Raw genomic sequence first — 21,710 nt, forward strand, 5'->3', positions numbered from 1 at the left:
GATCATTTGAGGTTTAAAAGCCACCAGGCCCTTGACACCTCTTGGTGCATACAGTACTCAGGATACAACACTTGTTCACCAAACACATGACATGCGAGGGGACATGCAGAAAATGAGGTCATACAACAACAATAAAAATCAACCATTTACATCCGTTCCATTTTTCTCAAAGGAGGATTATTCACAAGACATTGTCAGCCTGTCTTTAAAAAAAATCCAATCCAAACAAAGCAGGTACTGTATATATTGGGTTTTCAGTAACATTTATTGATCATTTAAACCGACAGGCTCCATGTGGAACAACCCACCAAACCTTCCAATGACAACTCAACCGCTGGCGCCTTAGCTAGTGAAGGATTGGGTCCCATTGGTATTAAAAGTTAGCATGATGGTGAAAATACTACTGTATGCCATCTAACCAGAGAGAAAGAAAACACTGAATCTGGGTTTTAAAAAGAGTTCATGAGATAAGGAAATAGCAGACCAACAACACTTTCAGACAAGAGTTAGTTGATCTTCACATGGATGAACAAACGGAGGCAGCACTGCGGATTCTTACGGGGACGTTCAATATGCAATCATCTTCACGTTATGGACGGAGCAATAGAAAGAGTAGTGATGGTCACATTGTATACAGACAACTGCTTTCTCTTTCTTCCCACTGGATTGCAAAGATTGGATTTAGTGTAGGTTAAGTGTGACATGCCGGCTGAGCTTCACACACGTACACAAGCAGACACAGTCCACCAATAGTAACTTGGAATAAAGACTTAGAAGTACAACCATGTAGTCGGGCATCCTTCACATCATGTGCAGAGTATAGTCATGGATTACAGAGCTCTCGTTCCAAAGCCTCTCGTACCACACTGATCAAGCGCTACATTTGAAGCACACTTACATAAAGTTAATTTCCATTCAAACCCCCAAGGAGGTCCCCAACGTAGTCAGAGATAGAGAGACCTCCTGATGAGCTATGTGGAGGAATGTTGTTCAGCACTAAACATTTAGCCTCACACATCCCTCTCAACACATCGCACCCTTCAGAGCAGCAGAACGTCATCCTCAGCCATACCTCAGGGGCACAGCAGGATCTAGAGCAAACAGCGAGAGAAGCGAAGCTAAACTAGATTTATACCATACTGCTAACCATGTCCTTCAGGTGATGTTGGTTCCTCGTTAATCCGACTGACGCGGGGGTAGATGTTCAGTGCGTGACGCTACCTTGGCAGGGCCCGTACTACCCAGCACGCCTCACAGAGGCGGCCTGGCGAGCCAGATGAGCAGAAAAACAGACAGTGAGTGGTGGTGGAGATGCGATTCGATGTGGCGGTACGCTGTCTGCTTGTTCTCTAGTGCCTGCACTGTAAACAGAGACCCGGGAGGAGGGGCAAGGGCAGCTCCTAACCCAGCCCTGTCGTTCCCCTTCCTCTGAAGGGGGCCTGGCCAATCACTCACTTCCCCAGCCGCTGCTCACAGGAGGCGTAGTGCTGAAGGGCGCTGAATAAGTCCTCATAGGAGACATCCACGTGGGAGGGTAAGGAGCTGCAGGAGAGAGGGAGGATGTCAGAGATATATACTAGTGAGACACCTATAGCCTACTTCAGATGGCAGCAGTTTATCTCAAATTCAAATGTATTTGTCACGTGTGCCGAATACAACAGGTGTAGAACTTAGTGAAATGCTTACTTACAGGCTCTAACCAATAGTGCAAAAAGGTATTAGGTGAAGCACCCGTAAAACTGCTGCCATTTCTTCCGGGCTCCATTTTAACAAATAATAATGCTAAATAATGTTGTTAAAATAGATACCAAGCAATAAGGGATCAACAGAAATATCATGTTACATTAGTAAAGACTCACAGTAAATACAATTATGTACTTGACGACGGCTGTCATAAACAAATCTCCTGTGATTACCAAAAGCTGCTGCTTGAGCTACCGTCAAAGCAGTTACAGTACTATACCGCCATCTAGTGTTTGGTGAAGGTAAAAGTCCAAAAAGGTCCTTACAAATACAGTCGGTCAAATAAAATGTTGCTTTGTAAAAACTGATAACGTTCAATAACGTGGGCCATTCGGACTGAACTTCATGACTCCCAAACAATGTCTAAAAATAGCATTGTTAGTGATGCATCATCATCTGGTAAAGTCTAATTACACATTTTATGTAGGCTGAACTGCAACATTAACTCAGTATTTCCATGATCCTTAAAATAGCCCTATTACTTATACAGGGCTGCACAGAGGCATTTTTTAAAGTCTTGCCAATCGTTCAAGGCAGGAGGTAAGTGAGACAGCAGAGACCGGATTACCAGTTATTCTGCACAGATGAACACAACAGGCCCATATCCATTCTACTCCGGATGTAAAGCATAAGCACACACACACTTCCTCTGTCTGTATCCCACACACAGCGAGTGGTTGTAATGGGACATTCCTGTCCAGCTCTACAGAGCAGCGACTATCCCAGAATGTCTTCTGCACATGAGTACGGCAGCCTCATTTAACACACGCAATACTCACATGAACTCTGTCAGTCTGATGTGCCAGGGCAGGAACCCCAGGGTGCTTTCTACTGGGCCAAACTTCAGAACCAGGTCAGGATCTGGTGTAGTCTTCGACTCTGCACAAACCGAGATAGCATGGACAGAGGTCAATAAAAAACACAATCAATGGAAATCTCATAAAAAAAGTGCCCTATGCGGAGCATTAACCCCTCGAGTCATTTTTTGTGGACCCGAAGAAATCAAACGAGTATAATAAACAAAATCCCCATCAAAATCTGCCTGTTGAAGCTAGAAAAACGAGTTCTCTACATGGCGGACTTCCGTGGTGGAAGGTGGCCGAGCCACAGCGGAAACGGCTGTACCGTCCGAACGGTTTGGCCGACAAGCTAATATGACCACTCTATGGAAAGATGACTCACGAACATGTCAGTTGTTTTGCTCTAAGACCCCCCCCCCCCCCCCCCCACACACACACACACACACAAGCCGCACGGGACTGATCTGAAGTCGGTAGCACCGATCTGCCAACTTCTGTCTGAAGAGTCCTAACGGTTTAGCCTCTCAAGAGCATGTCAATTGTTTTGCTCTAGGACACCCCCAAGCCTCACAAGACTTGATGAATGGCAGTGTACAGTGCCTTCAGAAAGTATTCACACCACTTGACTTATTCCACATTTTGTTGTGTTACAGCCTGAATTAAAAAAAAGAGAGATTACAATAACACATAATATCATAGTGGAATTCTGTTTTTCAAAATTTGTACAAACTAATTAAAAATTAAAAGCTGAAATGTCTTGAGTCGTCAATAAGTATTCAACCCCTTTATGTCAAGCCTAAAAAAGTTCAGGAGTAAAACTATTTCCACCAGACACTGGTAGATGATTTCGCCTTTCAGCATAACAAAAACAAGTCCAAATCTACACTGGAGTTGCTTACCAAGAAGACAGTGAATGTTCCTGAGTAGCCGACTTACAGTTTTGACTTGAAAATGGTTGTCTAGCAACGATCAATGACCAATTTAACAGAGCTTGAAGAATTTAGAAAACAATCAAATGGGCAAATATTATACAATCCAGGTGTGGAAAGCTCTTGAGCACATACCCAGAAAGACTCACAGCTGTAATCGCTACCAAAGGTACTTCTACAAAGTATTGACTCAGGGGTGTGAATACTTATGTAAATGAGACCATATTTCTGTATTTAAAAAACACACTTGCAAACATGTTTTCACTTTTTCATTATGGGGTATTGTGTGTCGTTGGGTAAAAGAATAAAAATAAAAATTATAATGGACACCTTTAAAAATATAGAAAACATTAGATCAAACCATGAATTGGGCCTTACTGATATTAGTCCATAGTAATGCATTGAATAACAGATTCATACATGGAAAAACAGATATTTTGTTTTGAAGTGTTTGTCCTTTATCTGAGAGATATACGACATAATTTAAGAGGTTGCTAAAGCATAAGGACTGTTGAAAAGATTGAGAGAACCTAGATATCTGAAATGACAGTTCAATTCCTTCTTGAATGTTAGGCTGCATCTACACAGGCATCACAATTCTGATATTTTTGCTACTAATTGGTCTTTTGATCAATCAGATCTTCTGCCAATAGTTTGGCAAAATAATTAGAACTGGGCTGCCTGTCTAAACACAGCTTAGAGAACAGCAGCAGCAGCTTGCCAAGCCCCTTAGATAGTGAGATGATTAGAGACTCCCTTTCGCTGTGCCCCCCTGGATCCTGACAGCGAGCGGGTCTCCGACATCTGATTGTACTGACGAGCAGCTGCACTGACTGAGCCTGAGGTAAACACACCATAACTTCACGGTACACTACGCTGGACTTAACTGCACTGAAGTGAACTCTGCTATCCTCTGTAGTTTATATTCTGTCTGGAGACCATCTTTCTCATGAGTTTGTTCATATTCCTGCCTTGGGTCTCATCCATCACCTTCTACTGAGTGAGAACACACGGATGTGTTCCACTGAAGTACTCGTGACGTGATTTACAGCGGGCGAGGGTGATCAGTCTAGCCAGGGACTAATGACGGGCAGAGCTGGGGTGGGCAGAGGGCTCAGGGAAAATAACCCACTGAGAGAAGAGCTCACTCTGGCACAGACTCCCAGTGCTTCATGTTTCCTTCATCTTTTGATCAAACACTGTGGAAGGCTAGTCTAACAGGGGGCTCCTTGACCTTTACTCAATCCCTTTCCTACATCCTTGCTGAGCTTCAAATAGTGAAATTGCTATTCGGAACATCATGCCAAAGGAGAGCTGGTGAGCCAAGCTTCACTCCAGCCTGTAATAGTATGGCACAGATTGACAGTCTATGATCAATAGAATGTCTGTGGAGTTTAACCTGATAAAACAATGAAATAAAAGGTATTGTCCACAGTGAGAACCATGTCCTGTCCTCCTGCTGGTCATGGGGGAGGGACCTTCTCACCTCTGAGTAGAGAGTCAAGCACAGTGACGTTGATGTCTTTGGCTGTCTTCTCCATCTGTTCCACAGCTCGACACAGCTCCTGTGCTGCCTGGACGATTCTCAGCTTCCCATCGTCTGGAGACAGCACCTTCACCACGGACTGACACGACAGCACTGTGGACACACAGACACACACACAGGAACACAGTCATAATAAGCCCCACAAAACACAAATACCGGTACTCAGGCACAAACACTACCACACACCCATTCACAGTAATAATACCAATCAATGTGTCAATGTAAATGAGTCAGGTGTCTGACTAAAGGTCAGTGGGTGGTAACTCGGAAATCCTGCTTCACAATCCTGCTGTTGCGCTTGAATATTGCATTCATAAACAGGTGTTTTGTTGGATTACAAAACAATGAAGAACAGGAATCACAATGAAGAACAGGATCATAGAATTCATAAGTTATTTACATGAATTATAGGGTATTTGAACAGGATTTATTTTTTTCTTTACATTTTAGCATACACTCTTATCCACAGGGTTAAGTGTCTTGCTCAAGGGCACATTGACAGATTTTTCAGCTAGTTGGCTGAGAACTTTTCCGTTTGCTAGACTACCTGCCGCCCAACTTCCTTTGGTGAAGAGAATTCTTCTGTGTTGTGTTCCTGCACAACTCCATATGGTCTAATTCTGACTGTATGTCATAACAGATTGACTTGCTCAGGGGATAAAGGTATAGTGCCAAAAGCATATGGAGAGTAAAACCACACAATGCATCTTAAATTATCCCATACAGGCTGGCTGCAATCCACATGCCCTTTAATAAACAAACACCACAGAAAATATAAACAAAAGCCTGGTGGAACTGGAATCCATCTAAAAAATAATAATAACTATAATAATCAGTTTCAAACTTCATTCAATAAGTGATGAATTGTGAAAATTGCACCCCCAATGATGCCTTGCAATCTAAAATCGACCCAAAGTGTTTGTGTAGTTGTATCCAATAGAATTGAATAGATTATTTATTCATAATGGTTATTCACAGCCAAATAGCCTACACATGGCAGAGTTCTGAATGCTTCTCTGTTGTAGCCCTTCCCGTTTTTTCAGGCTATGGTGTTAAATAGGCTTGATGAAGTGATGTCCTTCATTTATTACATATCATTAATGCAGTCTATGTGCTTATCAATGCACAAGCTCCTTTCCTCCCGCCACTCCTGTCAATAAAATGTCATCCAAAATAGTCATACACAAGTTTTGGTGTGCGTAACGTTTGTCATTACTAAATGTGTAATGTGATAGTAATTTTAAAATGCCTATTTAAACTAGGGATGCACGATATAGATATATATATTTTTTATATATATATTTTTTTAAATCGGTGAACATACCGGAATCTGATGATATTAGCTAAAAATACCAACATCGGTATCGACCCGATGTCTAGTTTAACGGCGATGTGAAAAACTGAAAGTTGACGTGCACACCTATATAACATAGGTAGATGACGTAATGACGCCACGTAAAACATTGCGCTACACCTGCAACTCAGCATTCCTAACCTAGCCCACAACATCTACTGTGTGGATCGAACAGTCAACAAGTCGAGCAGTCATTTGAAAGAGTAAGAACATTTCAGCAAGACAACTCAACGGAGAAATCCATTAAAGCCAAGATAATGGAATTAATTTCCCTTGACAATCAACCGTTCTCTGTCGTGGGTGATGTTGGCTTTCGTGACTGGTCGAGCACCGGTACACACTAACGTTACGAAGTGTGCTATTGTTCAGATGTTGCCCTACTGGAGTCACACAGTATTAGCGTCACTGCTATTAGCGTCACGACATGTATACTATGGAACGCTGTTTGGGTTTTTGCGTGTCAAAAAAGATACGTCAAATAGCACTATTTGACAATAATACTATTGGACACGTTAAATAAGCTTTTAACTTGACGTCATATAACACAGTTTCAATTATAGAATGTTGTGGGTTCTGAATTTGCACGTGCAAGCCAAGCGCCACCACTACTATCAGCACTGTCAAAGCTGTACAAAAAAAAGACTGCAAACAAGCAAACACCGGCCACGAACGATGTGCTTACAATAATAAAGCATTATATTAGCTTTATATTGGTAGCACCAATACAACCAGCCTGAAAACAATGATCAGAAGAAACTGCAGTCATTTTCACTATTCTTGGAATTTGCGGATTGCCTTCAAAATAAAAGTACAGTGGGGCAAAAAAGTATTTAGTCAGCCACCAATTGTGTAAGTTCTCCCACTTAAAAAGATGAGGCCTGTAATTTTCATCATAGGTACTTGACAGACAAAATGAAAAAAAAATAATGAAAATCACATTGTAGGATTTTTAATGAATTTATTTGCAAATTATGGTGGAAAATAAGTATTTGGTCATCTACAAACAAGCAAGATTTCTGGCTCTCACAGACCTGTAACTTCTTTAAGAGGCTCCTCTGTCCTCCACTCGTTACCTGTATTAATGGCACCTGTTTGAACTTGTTATCAGTATAATAGACACCTAGATCTCACCCCGTGGGGTCAAAATGATCACAAGAACGGTGAGCAAAAATCCCAGAACCACACGGGGGGACCTAGTGAATGACCTGCAGAGAGCTGGGATCAAAGTAACAAAGCCTACCTTCAGTAACACACTACGCCGCCAGGGACTCAAATCCTGCAGTGCCAGACGTGTCCCCCTGCTTAAGACAGTACATGTCCAGGCCCGTCTGAAGTTTGCTAGAGAGCATTTGGATGATCCAGAAGAAAATTGGGAGAATGTCATATGGTCAGATGAAACCAAAATATAACTTTTTGGTAAAAACTCATCTCGTCGTGTTTGGAGGACAAAGAATGCCGTGTTGCATCCAAAGAACACCATACCTACTGTGAAGCATGGAGGTGAAACATCTTGCTTTGGGGCTGTTTTTCTGCAAAGGGACCAGGACGACTGATCCATGTAAAGGAAAGAATGAATGGGGCCATGTATAGTGAGATTGAGTGAAAACCTCCTTCCATCAGCAAGGGCATTGAAGATGAAACGTGGCTGGGTCTTTCAGCATGACAATGATCCCAAACACACTGCCTGGGCAACGAAGGAGTGGCTTCATAAGAAGCATTTCAAGGTTCTGGAGTGGCCTAGCCAGTCTCCAGATCTCAACCCCATAGAAAATCTTTGGAGGGAGTTGAAAGTCCATGTTGCTCAGCAACAGCCTCAAAACATCACTGCTCTAGAGGAGAACTGCATGGAGGAATGGGCCAAAATACCAGCAACAGTGTGTGAAAACCTTGTCAAGACTTACAGAAAATGTTTGACCTCTGTCAATCCCAACAAAGGGTATATAACAAAGTATTGAGATAAACTTTTGTTATTGACCAAATACTTATTTTCCACCATAATTGGCAAATAAATTCATTAAAAATCCTACAATGTAATTTTCTGGATTTTTTTTTCCATTTTGGTCTGTCATAGTTGAAGTGTACCTATGAAAATTACAGGCCTCATCTTTTTAAGTGGGAGAACTTGCACAATGGGTGGCTGACTAAATACTTTTTTTGCCCCACTGTATTTCAAGGCCTACTTTCAAACTCAGTGCCTCTTTGCTTGACATCATGTGAAAATCAAAGGAAATCAGCCAAGACCTCAGATTTATTTTTGTAGACCTCCACAAGTCTGATTCATCCTTTGGAGTAATTTCAAAAGCCTGAAGGTACCACGTTAATCTGTTCAAACAATAGTATGCAAGTATAAACACCATGGGATCATGCACCCATCATACCGCTCAGGAAGGAGACGCGTTCTGTCTCCTAGAGATGAATGTACTGGTGTGAAAAGTACAAATCAATCCCAGAACAGCAGCAAAGGACATTGTGAAGATGCTGGAGGAAACAGGAACAAAAGTATCTATATCCATAGTAAAATGAGTCCTATATCAACATAACCTGAAAGGCCACTCACCAAGGAAGAAGCCACTGCTCCAAAACCGTAATAAAAAAATCCAGACTACGGTTTGCAACTGCACATGGGTACAAAGATCGTACTTTTTGGAGAAATATCCTCTGGTCTGATGAAACAAAAATAGAACTGTTTGGCCATAATATGTTTGGAGGAAAAAGGGGGAGGCTTAAAAGCCAAAAAACACCATCCCAACCGTGAAGCACGGGGGTGGCAGCATCATGTTGTTGGGGTGCTTTGCTGCAGGAGGGACTGGTGCACTTCACAAAATAGACAGCATCATGAGGAAGGAACATTATGTGGATATATTGAAGCAACATCTCAAGACATCAGTCAGGAATTTAAAGCTTGGTTGCAAATGGGTCTTCTAAGTGGACAATGACCCCAAGCATACTTCCAAAGTTGTGGAAAATGGCTTAAGGACAACAAAGTCAAGGTATTGGAGTGGCCATCACAAAGCCCTGACCTCAATCCTATTGAAAATTTGTGGACAGAACTGGAAAAGGGTGTGCGATCAAGGAGGCCTACAAACCAGACTCAGTTACACCAGCTCTGTCAGGAGGAATGGAACAAAATTCACCCAACTTATTGTGGGAAGCTTGTGTTAGGCTGCCTGAAACATTTGACCCAAGTTGAACAATTTAAAGGCAATACACTCGATTAGTATTTGGTAGCATGTAAACTTCTGATCCACTGGGAATGTGAAAGAAATAAATGCTGAAATAAATAATTCTCTACTATTATTGACAATTCACATTCTTAAAAAAGAAGTGGTGATCCTAACTTACATAAAATGGAATTTTTACTAGGATTAAATGTCAAGAATTGTGAAAAACTGAGTTTAAATGGATTTAGCTAAGGTGTATGTAAGCTTCCGACTTCAACTGTATGTACTTAAATGTATAAATTGACCAATTCAGCACAGTTGGGCAAGCTCCTGGTAGACTTCATACAAAGTATTGTGTTGTGACGTAATTCCTCACTGGATCAGTCTGAAACTTTGCACACACGCTGCTGCCATCTTGTGGGGGGGGGATCTAAATTACATCTAGGATCCTAACGCAATGTATGGCCATTTCTCATGCATTTCAAAGATGAAAAAATAATTTTTTGGTTTGTGTTATCTTTTACCAGATCTAATGTGTTATATTATCCTACATTAATTTCACATCTCCACAAACTTCAAAGTGTTGCCTTTCAAATGGTATCAAGAATCTGCATATGTCCTTGCTTCAGGTTCAGAGCAACAGGCACATTTGGGTGTCATTTTTGGCAAAATTTGAAAAAATCTAAGACCTTAAGAGGTTTTAAGCACCCCGATAAAAACATTAAGACACAAATGACTAAAGAGGGAGCCAGAGATCAATATAGCCTAACCAGAAGAACAAAGACCTGTTCCCGACCCTCCTCCTCCCTCTGCTGCTGGCCTTCACATAATCTGCCAATATGCTCCTGATGTTGCCGGTAAAAGGCTACACCAGCGGTCGGTATCCTTTTGCATTTGGAGTGCCAAATTACTATACCATTTCGACTTATCTGCGAGCCAGTTATGATTTTCATATGCACATTTTTGTGGAACAGTTTTATTTCATATATAATAAAGTCTTCTTATCTAAAAATCTATGTCATGTAGTTAGTCAACACTATCTAAATTAAAATGACAAATCTGAAAGTAACTTCTATTGCCATTGCATACAAGTAAAAATAGCCTACATAAAGCCAACAAATAAAAACATTGCAGCATCGCAGATAGAAAATATCCTGATAGAAATGTATATCCTATAAATTTACATTTACATTTAAGTCCCGTTGGTTACGCATGGCCTGTCTGCAAGGAACTTGCCTCCACAATGGATCAGCCCACTCAAACAGGTGTGAATCAGACAGTTGTCTTGTACACCATGATTATTAAATATTTTTTTGCTGCTGCTCGACTAAAGAAATCTCAGTCGACCAACAGCCTATTGACAAAACAATTGACTAAATGGGGTCAGCCCTTATATCCACAGTTTTGCAAACAGGCGTGCGTGGTGTACTTTACAATCTAAGTTACCTGCTACATATCTCAGAGTTCTGCGCTCAGCTCTTTTGCCTCCAATTGCTCTCGGTGTATCCATTACAGTTCAGTGGGTGTATCATACTATGCGTTCATATGGCAGAGGGAGACACATTCATAACCACATTGCAGAGGCCTGCCCGGCGTCCCGTGACAGATGTCACCTCATCTGTGCAAAAGCCCACCCCTCGACGAAGCAGCAAACAAAAGTCAATGCACGGCCCTCACAGCTAGTGTCCATTTGGAGAGCATAAGATGGGGAGTTTGAGTCGTTCAGTTAGTTTCCTCTTGATATTGCTAGCTATAGCATCAATTCTTAAGTTTCAGTGCTATCTGACAAAGGTATTGAATCGAGTTTCTGTGCCTCCCAACCCATTGTTTTCACCATATCAATTGCGGCCGTTAATATATAATATCAAAGTTTCTGCAATAGTGTGTGGTTTCATAGTGTAGCGGGCTTAGCCATTCACCATGGGAATGATTCAAGTGCAATGGTCAAGTGCAGCCTTTTCTCATGATCTAAGGGAACTCTGGTTGAATTTGTACTTTTAAATTAGATTTATTTTACCCTGTTTTCTCCCCAATTTCATGGTATACAATTGGTAGTTAGCCTTGTCTCATCTCTGTAACTCCCGTACGGACTCAGGAGAGGCAAAGGTGGAGAGCCGTGCGTCCTCCGAAACACAACCGCACTGCTTCTTGACACAATGCCCACTTAACCCGGAAGCCAGCCGCACCAATGTATCGGAGGAAACACTGCATCTGGCAAACGTGTCAGCGTGCACTGTGCCCGGCCCGCCACAGGAGTCGCTAGCGCACGTTGGGACAAGGACATCCCTGCCGGCCAAACCCTCCCCTAACCCGGGCGACGCCGGGCCAACTGTGCGCCGCCCCATGGGTCTCCCAGTCACCGCTGGCTAATCAATACAACGTTACGACAATGTCTTAAAGGACTGCCTTTTCTCTTTGCTTATTTGAGCTGATCTTGCCATAATATGGATTTGGTATTTTACCAAATGGGGCTATTTTTTGTATACCACCCCTACCTTGTCACAGCACAACTGATTGGCTCAAACACATTAAGGAAAGAAATTCCACAAATGAACTTTTAACAAGGCACACCTGTTACTTGAAATGCATTCCAGGTGACCATCTCGAAGTTGGTTGAGAGAATGCCAAGAGTGTGCAAAGCTGTCATCAAGGCAAAGGGTGGCTACTTTGAAGAATTTGTTTAACACTTTTTTGGTTACTACATGATTCCATATATGTTATTTCATAGTTTTGATCTATTCACTATTATTCTACAATATAGAAAATAGTAAAAATAAAGAAAAATCCTGTAATATGTAGGTGTCCAAACTTTTGACAGGTACTGTATATGATACCCACGTTTCAGTCACAATTGTCTTTTCCCACATGTAGGCTAAATGATTTCCATATTGATGAAAAAAATGATGCCTGACTTATGTTCTATGGTAGGCCTACAGTACTTTTAAACTGATATGAGAGGGGTTGTAGGCTTAATTGTTCATTTTTGATAGGCTAATGTTGCTTGATGAAGACGTGCTGTTAGCAACTCTGTGATTTGTCTTGAGACTAAAATATAATAGGTGTAGCCTACAGACAAAGAAATTTAACCTTTATGGTCTGCACGTTTGTGAATCGTTGCATTATTCAAGAGTGTAATGTGGTTTGTATCCATTTTTCAAACGTGTAATATGGTTAAAGATGAAAAGACGCTTGCATAGTCGAAGCACGCTGGCTAGTGGCTATACTGGGATATTTCATTGGGATATTTGCAGTAAATGCCCATGGGCCAAGAGCCGAACGATCTTGCGGCACATGATGTTCCGTTGCGAATGTGAATTGAAAAGTGTACTGTAACACTACCTCTCCAACTTTCATTAATGAGAAAAGCCCCTTAGCCTGCCCGGGAGCAGGTTAGTCTTTAAGGATTTGTTGCCTTAAAAATGTACCTGGCTAAAATGTGAGCTACTTTTGTGGTACCGGTTGTCCTGAGTTCAAAGTTACCTCACTAACTGCTTAAACAAAATATGTAGTATAGGGCACAGCTCTTTAGACCAGCACACCTAATCTGGGAAGCTTGACACATACGGCCCCTGGTGTCTCACCTTGATGGTCCTGTTTGTCAGGGCCATTGCTGAGGAACTCTACAGAGTGCTGCTTGGAGCCTTCCAGACCCAGGAGCTCCTGCTGCTGCTTCAGGATCTCCTCCATCAGCCTGGAGTTGTTCCTCCTGAACACACCTGGGAACCAAAAAGGGATATGTGAGCAATCCAATAGCCTATATCACATGGGGGGGTTACACCCAATCTCAACAACTTTGAAACAAAACAAAAAATGAGAGAAATCATTTGCTGTCTTTTAGAGCTGAGATCTGAAATTAACATCATGATATAGCAAGTAAGGCTAGTCATTAGGGGAAAATAATGTGTCATATACCAGATTTGGCTGTGAGAGACTGATGACATAAGTCAGCAGACATTGAGGAACAGTGCCACACCACCAACCACTTAGACGGCCATCAAGAAGGATTCAAAATATTTTACAACTAGCCTATGACCCAGTAGGAGTGGCTGTGGTGAAACAGGAATCGCAATACAGTGTGTGAGTGTGTGTGTTAAGACAATTCCCTGTAGGGTCAAATAACGAATTAGGTGAAAAAGCCATTGGGCAAACCTTGAAAGCCTATTGAGGCTCCTCTGTCTGTAATCATCTTTGTAATGATACATTACTAAGCATATATGGTAGAAGTGGGTTGTTGTAGACTTCTGAAAGGGAATTAGGCCGGATAAAGCCATTTACTATAAGGGAAAGAATGTAGATAAGTTATCAAAGATAACTAAGCACCAAAATAGACAAATTCACGACTTGCTGAATCTGAATACACAAACAGAGGTAGCTGGCACGTGACTGTCTGCTGGTGTTGTATTTAGCACTTCCTGGTGTGAATAAAAATAATGAACACATTTTATAATCAAATGATATCTTACCGTGATTATCGTACACACTGATATACGATATGCCGACTGCCATGCACCACACGACAAGGTTGGCAATGTCTGTGTATCTCGGCTCTTCTTCCGCTATCAACAAGCCGATGTGGTCAGGCAGCTTCTCCAGGGATTTCCCATCCGCCCTCCAGCGATACCGACGACCAACGAGTTTACCGGGTGCAGGAACGAGCTTTTTCTGTTTGGGAAACGAGAGAGCTATCGGCACAAGAAGCGCCGCTAAGGCTCGTGACCATAGCTGCCCATTCCAATTGCGAAGACGGATTCGGAACAAAGTGATAAACGTTCTATGAATGTGGAGAAGGACATGCAAAACCCGCCACATGAACTCGTACACGTGCACCATTATGCAGCCCTCCTCGACAAAAATGTCAAAATATAATAATTATCAGAAATGCATATAGCTCTGCATTTCAAGTCCAGTAATGATGGCTAAACACGAGTCTAGTTCTGTGAGTCATTTCGCTTACTGCCAACACCTCCGTTTGCCGACAGCCATCTTCATCCAACCATTACCCTCTGAACTCGGAGATACACGTTACTCAGTCGAGCACAGTGATTGGACGATTCAGCAAACATGAAATCACGCGAGATCTAGGGTTGGACTTTCTATAGCAAACTAGATTATTATAATTTTTACAAATGTTTATTGGAACAATAATAACAATATCACACATCATCAATACAGGGACATTCCTGTGAATATAATTGGAAAAAATGAAATAATAGAACACCAAACGAACCCCCCCCCCAAAAAAAAAAATAATATGTGACAAGGCAACGAGACATTGACAATTCAAAGACATGACTTCTAATAATTTTCCAACTTTTTGAGTTTCACAAGTTTGAGGGATTTATGAAATTGTAACAGTTCAATGACAAAAACTACAAAATAAGGAATTTTTCCACCCTGTTTAGATTTGTGAATATAATATTTGGCCAAGAGAATAATAATCTTAATGAAATAGTTATGATTGGAATTACAAGGATAAGCTTATAATGCCATTTAACATCATCAAAAGTAAACATAGGTCATTCTGGATAATTTATACACAACCATTCATGAATTTCAATCCATAGTTTAATAGAATGGCGGCATGAATAAAATAAATGCTGTATAGATTCTGAATCAGAAGAACAAAAAACACAAGGCATTTTGTCAAAATGTTATCTTTTGTGCAATAAATCATTAACATGGCAGATGGAAGAACATATTTTAAAATACGTTTCTTTAACTTTTGGGATAACTGGACAAGTAATTTAAAAGGTAGTCGCTTTTGACCATAGCATGGGTTGGTCACTTCCATAGCAATATATTGAATTATAATGACCAAAAATGACTTCATTAAATTCCAATTGTATCCACTTATTGTAGCATTTTCTATCCAAAAGATTCAAGTCATTCATTTGTAAACTTAGAAAAGAGAGAACAACCTCATAATATAACAAAGTGTTCTTAATGAGTCCTAGTAAAGGAAGTGGAATTGCTTTGCAAACCTTCAAATATTCTCTCTGAGTAAAATTAACCTGAAATTTACCAATGAACTCATCAAATGGCAAAAACTCCCCGGTGTTGTCTACCAAATCACATACAACCTAATGTGCAGGTTTAGTACCATAGAAGTGCAAGTCTGTCCATGTATTCTACTTATACCTTTTTACTAATGTATATTGCAGTAGCTGTTAATACAGTAGTTTAATGTTTTTCATATAGGCTACACAGCTAAAAGTAACTTCCTTATGTTAGGTTATATTATTAGAGTAAGAACTCAATGGACACTGGGAAAGCTAAAACCAAGTTTTTTTCTTCCCCAGACAGTCAATACAGCTGCATTAGACAAAGACATGGTTTCACCCGTGGTAGTATACAGTTGAAGTCGGAAGTTTACATACACTTAGGTTGGAGTCATTAAAACTCGTTTTTTCAACCACTCAACAAATTTCTTGTTCAAAATCTATACTTTTGGCAAGTCGCTTAGGACATCTACTTTGTGCATGACACAAGTAAATTTTCCAACAATTGTTTACAGACAGATTTTTTCACTTATAATTCACTGTATCACAATTCCAGTGGGTCAGAAGTTTACATACACTAAGTTGACTGTGCCTTTAAACAGATTGGAAAATTCCAGAAAATTATGTCATGACTTTAGAAGCTTCTGATAGGCTAATTGACATCATTTGAGTCAATTGGAGGTGTACCTGTGGAAGAATTTCAAGGCCTACCTTCAAACTCAGTGCCTCTTTGCTTGACATCATGGGAAAATAAAAAGAAATCAGCCAAGACCTCAGAAAAAAAAGTAGACCACAAGTCTGGTTCATCCTTGGGAGCAATTTCCAAATGCCTGAAGGTACCGTGTTCATCTGTACAAACAATAGTATGCAATTATAAACACCATGGGACTACGCAACCGTCATACCGCTCAGGAAAGAGACATGTTCTGTCTCCTAGAAATGAACGTACTTTGGTGCAAAAAGTGCAAATCAATCTCAGAACAACAGAAAAGGACCTTGTGAAGATGCTGGAAGAAACAGGTACAAAAGTATCTATATCCACAGTAAAACGAGTCCTATATCGACATAACCTGAAAGGCCGCCCAGCAAGGAAGAAGCCACTGCTCCAAAACCGGCATTTAAAAAACAGACTACGGTTTGCAACTGCACATGGGGACAAAGATCATACTTTTTGGACAAATGTCCTCTGGTGTGATGAAACAAAAATAGAACTGTTTGGCCATTATAACCATCACTATGTTTGGAGGAAAAAGGGGGAGGCTTGCAAGCCGAAGAACACCATCCCAACCGTGAAGCTTGGGGGTGGCAGCATCATGTTGTGGGGGTGCTTTGCTCCTTGAGGGACTGGTGCACTTCACAAAATAGATGGCATCATGTGGAAGGAACATTATGTGGAGATATTGAAGCAACATCTCAAGACATCAGTCAGGAAGTTAAAACTTGGTCGCAAATGGACAATGACCACAAACATACTTCCAAAGTTGTGGAAAAATGGCTTAAGGACAAAGTCGAGGTATTGGAGTGGCCATCACAAAGCCCTGACCTCAATCCCATAGAAGTGTTGTGGGCAGAACTGAAAAAGCTTGTGCGAGCAAGTAGGCCTACAAACCTGACTCAGTTACACCAGCTCTGTCAGGAAGAATGGGCCAAAATTCACCCAACTTATTGTGGGAAGCTTGTGGAAGGCTACCCGAAACGTTTGACCCAAGTCAAACTATTTAAATGCACCGTAAGCAAATACTAATTGAGTGTATGTAAACTTCTGACCCACTGGGAATGTGATGAAAGAAATAAAAGCTCAAATAAATCATTCTCTCTACTATTATTCTGACATTTCACATTCTTAAAATAAAGTGGTGATCCTAAATGACCTAAGAAAGGGAGTATTTACAAGGATTAAATGTCAGGAATTGTGGAAAACTGAGTTTAAATATATTTGGCAAAGGTGTATGTAAACTTCCGACTTCAACTGTACATGTACAAATGACCTAACCTGTACCCTTAAAAAGGGTTTATTTACAATTTATGTTGGGAAAAGTTGTATAGCATAGTCCAACATATAACCCCTAACTTGAGTACAGTCTTCGCCAATGAGAACCAAGAGGGGTCTAGCTTCGTCCTTCATGACTGGGAAAGGCCTCGTTTCGAGGCCGTGGAAAATCCTACATCCATCTCATAAGATCAGAACAGGTTGGTTCAACAGTGATTCATATTGCTGATTTGCATCCTAAAAAAAGGGATAGTTGTGTTTTGCTACATAACACTTACATTATTTGTCTACTCATATGATGTGGATCATTGTCAGGTTATTAGATATTTAAGCTTCTGTAACAAAATAACACCATGTTTATAATAACACTTTAAACAGGTAGTTTGTAAATGTGTAGAATTTGTTTGCTTTGGGTCCACATTGGCAAGTTAACTTGTGTAAATTAGACAGTCACAGAGGATTTTCTTCGGAATAACTGGTCAGAGCATAGCACTTTCCATTCACCTTCAGGCAACTTTGATGTAAGGCTTGATCACACCTGTAGTGACTTCTTCTAACCGTTACGCCCATTGTTGCTTATCCATTGTTCACTAGATATATCCATGTAATTACACCCAACACAATGTTGAAAAACAGAATGCTTCCCACCACTAGATCACAGAACTAGACTTGGGCTGGACGTGATCCCAATGCTGCCACCAGTGTAGCAGAAGAAAGTGAATGCTGCAACAGGGACTCTAACCAGGGCTCATACATGGCAAAGTAAACTCTAATGGCCGTTGCCATGAAAACCTAGTAGGCCTATGGGCAGAGGCAGTGGGTCAACAATGCTGGCATAGTTAGTTGTTACAATAGCCTAAGTATATAACATGATTGACACAACATTATAATCATCATGAAACAGCCTTGGAAGTGCCATACTGTAGGTGGAAGCCAACATACTTCATTATTTTTTACATAGCCTGGATTGATAAGGCTTAACTGATCATATTCCAGACTCGTTATAGTTGCAAATACCATAGTTGCACCGGGGGAAATGAAACCAAACAGATCTTCTATTTCCCCACATTATTGATTAATTACTTTCCCATCATGAAAATGTATCCCCATTCCCCAATCAAATACCTTCATCGATACCACAAAAAAAAACAGACAAATACAGCATTTTATTCCAATCTGGCAACCCTCATAAAATCTGACATAGCACCATTATCCCAAAATATAAAGTGAAACAAAGCACAGAAAACAGCATTAGCATTAATAAAATAAAATAAACGTAAGGCTACTATTATATTACAAGTATTTTGGTGACAACCTGGTTTATTCAATTTTTTGGGTTGTTAACACTTTTTAAAAATAAACTACCATTCAAAAGTTTGGGGTCACTTAAAAATGTCCTTGTTTTTGAAATAAAAGCACATTTTTTTCCATTAAAATAACATCAAATTGATCAGAAAGACAGTGTAGACATTGTTAATGTTGTAAATTACCTTTGTAGCCGGAAACAGTTGATTTTTAATGGAATATTTACATCAGGCGTACAGAGGCACATTATATCAGCAACCATCACTCCTGTGTTCCAATGGCACGTTGTGTTAGCTAATCCAAGTTTATAATTTTAAAAGGCTAATTGATCATTAGAAAACCCTTTGAAATGATCTTAGCACAGCTGAAAACTGTTGTCCTGATTACAGAAGCAATAAAACTGTCCTTCTTTAGACTAGTTGAGTATCTGGAGCATCAGCATTTGTGGGTTTGATTACAGGCTCAAAATGGCCAGAAACAAATAACTTTCTACTGAAACTCGTCAGTCTATTCTTGTTCTGAGAAATGAAGGCTATTCCATGCAAAAAATTGCCAAGAAACTGAAGATCTCGTACAATGCTGTGTACGACTCCCTTCACAGAACAGCACAAACTGGCTCTAACCAGAATAGAAAGAGGAGTGGGAGGCCCTGGTGCACAACTGAGCAAGAGGACAAGTACATTAGAGTGTCTAGTTTGAGAAACAGATGTCTCAACTGCCAGCTTCATTAAATAGTACCCACAAAACACAAGTCTCAACATCAACAGTGAAGAGGCGACTCCGGGATGCTGGCCTTCTAGGCGGAGTTGCAAAGAAAAAGCCATATCTCACACTGGCCAATAAAAATAAAAGATTCAGATGGGCAAAAGAACACAGACACTGGACAGAGGAAGATTGGAAAAAAGTGTTATTGACAGACAAATCTAAGTTTGAAGTGTTCGGATCACAAAGAAGAACATTCGTAAGACGCATAAAAAATGAAAAGATGCTGGATGAGTGCTTGACGCCATCTGTCAGGACAATGACCCAAACTATGCAATAACTTGTCATGCAGGTGAAAGAGGACCCAAAAGCGACTTAACAGAAACAGAGTTTATTCAAGTCCAAACAGGGAATAACAGACATCCTCTAGTCTGTAGAGGGGAATAACAGGAGAAGCGGCCACAGACTGCAGGTCGCTTCGGGTAGGCGCAGGCCGTAGTTGACAGAGACACCTGCTCACACGCAGCATCTGATGAAGGCAAAAAACACGACAGGACAGGGCGAAACACAATCACAGCACGGTGAATACTAAACAAGGAACCGACAGGACAGGAACGGAACACAAAGGAATAAATAGGGACTCCAATCAGGGGAAAGGATCGGGAACAGGTGTGGGAAGACTAAATGATGATTAGGGGAATAGGAACAGCTGGGAGCAGGAACGGAACGATAGAGAGAAGAGAGAGCGAGAGAGTGAGAGAGGGAGGGGAGAGAGAGGGATAGAAAGAGGGAAAGAACCTAATAAGACCAGCAGAGGGAAACGAATAGAATGGGGAGCACAGGGACGAGACATGATAATAAATGACAAACATGACAGTACCCCCCACTCACCGAGCGCCTCCTGGCGCACTCGAGGAGGAATCCTGGCGGCAACGGAGGAAATCATCGATGAGTGAACGGTCCAGCACGTCCCGAGACGGAACCCAACTCCTCTCCTCAGGACCGTAACCCTCCCAATCCACTAAGTATTGGTGACCCCGTCCCCGAGAACGCATGTCCATGATCTTATGTACCTTGTAAATAGGTGCGCTCTCGACAAGGACGGGAGGGGGGAGGGAAGACGAACGGGGTGCGAAGAAAGGGCTTAACACAGGAGACATGGAAGACAGGATGGACGCGACGAAGATGTCGCGGAAGAAGCAGTCGCACAGCGACAGGATTGACGACCTGGGAGACACGGAACGGACCAATGAACCGCGGAGTCAACTTACGAGAAGCTGTCGTAAGAGGAAGGTTGCGAGTGGAAAGCCACACTCTCTGGCCGCAACAATACCTTGGACTCTTAATCCTGCGTTTATTGGCGGCTCTCACCGTCTGTGCCCTGTAACGGCAAAGTGCAGACCTCACCCTCCTCCAGGTGCGCTCACAACGTTGGACAAACGCTTGAGCGGAGGGAACGCTGGACTCGGCAAGCTGGGATGAGAACAGAGGAGGCTGGTAACCCAGACTACTCTGAAACGGAGATAACCCGGTAGCAGACGAAGGAAGCGAATTGTGAGCGTATTCTGCCCAGGGGAGCTGTTCTGCCCAAGACGCAGGGTTTCTGAAAGAAAGGCTGCGTAGTATGCGACCAATCGTCTGATTGGCCCTCTCTGCTTGACCGTTAGACTGGGGATGAAACCCGGAAGAGAGACTGACGGACGCACCAATCAAACGACAGAACTCCCTCCAAAACTGTGACGTGAATTGCGGGCCTCTGTCTGAAACGGCGTCTAACGGGAGGCCATGAATTCTGAATACATTCTCAATAATGATTTGTGCCGTCTCCTTAGCGGAAGGAAGTTTAGCGAGGGGAATGAAATGTGCCGCCTTAGAGAACCTATCGACAACCGTAAGAATCACAGTCTTCCCCGCAGACAACGGCAGACCGGTAATGAAGTCTAAGGCGATGTGAGACCATGGTCGAGAAGGAATGGGGAGCGGTCTGAGACGACCGGCAGGAGGAGAGTTACCCGACTTAGTCTGCGCGCAGTCCGAACAAGCAGCCACGAAACGGCGTGTGTCACGCTCCTGAGTCGGCCACCAAAAGCGCTGGCGAATAGACGCAAGAGTGCCTCGAACACCGGGATGACCAGCTAACTTGGCAGAGTGAGCCCACTGAAGAACAGCCAGACGAGTGGA

At 41.8% G+C, this 21,710-nt stretch overlaps 1 protein-coding gene across 1 annotated transcript; it reads right to left on the bottom strand.

Moving 5' to 3' along the window:
• Positions 1-246: 246 nt before the first annotated feature.
• On the bottom strand, positions 247-14,551 carry nus1 (NUS1 dehydrodolichyl diphosphate synthase subunit). Its single transcript, XM_046298366.1, has 5 exons — positions 13,997-14,551; positions 13,115-13,249; positions 4,959-5,111; positions 2,523-2,622; positions 247-1,542 (listed from the first exon to the last, which is right to left on the bottom strand). Exons 1-5 carry the CDS (start codon positions 14,361-14,363, stop codon positions 1,452-1,454), a joined length of 846 nt encoding a protein of 281 aa, XP_046154322.1. The 5' UTR covers positions 14,364-14,551; the 3' UTR covers positions 247-1,451.
• Positions 14,552-21,710: the final 7,159 nt, after the last annotated feature.

The sequence above is a fragment of the Oncorhynchus gorbuscha genome, linkage group LG14, assembly GCF_021184085.1.
Source record: "Oncorhynchus gorbuscha isolate QuinsamMale2020 ecotype Even-year linkage group LG14, OgorEven_v1.0, whole genome shotgun sequence".
In the NCBI taxonomy this organism is placed as follows: Eukaryota; Metazoa; Chordata; class Actinopteri; order Salmoniformes; family Salmonidae; genus Oncorhynchus; species Oncorhynchus gorbuscha.

What these genes read in the sequence shown, in the direction of transcription:
- nus1 (XM_046298366.1), bottom strand. Translation starts at nt 14,363, where the DNA reads ATGGTGCACGTGTACGAGTTCATGTGGCGGGTTTTGCATGTCCTTCTC. An exon ending in TGACAAACAGGACCATCAAG is followed by an intron (nt 5,112 to 13,114) that starts GTGAGACACCAG and finishes GTGTGTCCACAG; the next exon opens with TGCTGTCGTGTCAGTCCGTG. An exon ending in ATCAGACTGACAGAGTTCAT is followed by an intron (nt 1,543 to 2,522) that starts GTGAGTATTGCG and finishes TCTCTCCTGCAG; the next exon opens with CTCCTTACCCTCCCACGTGG.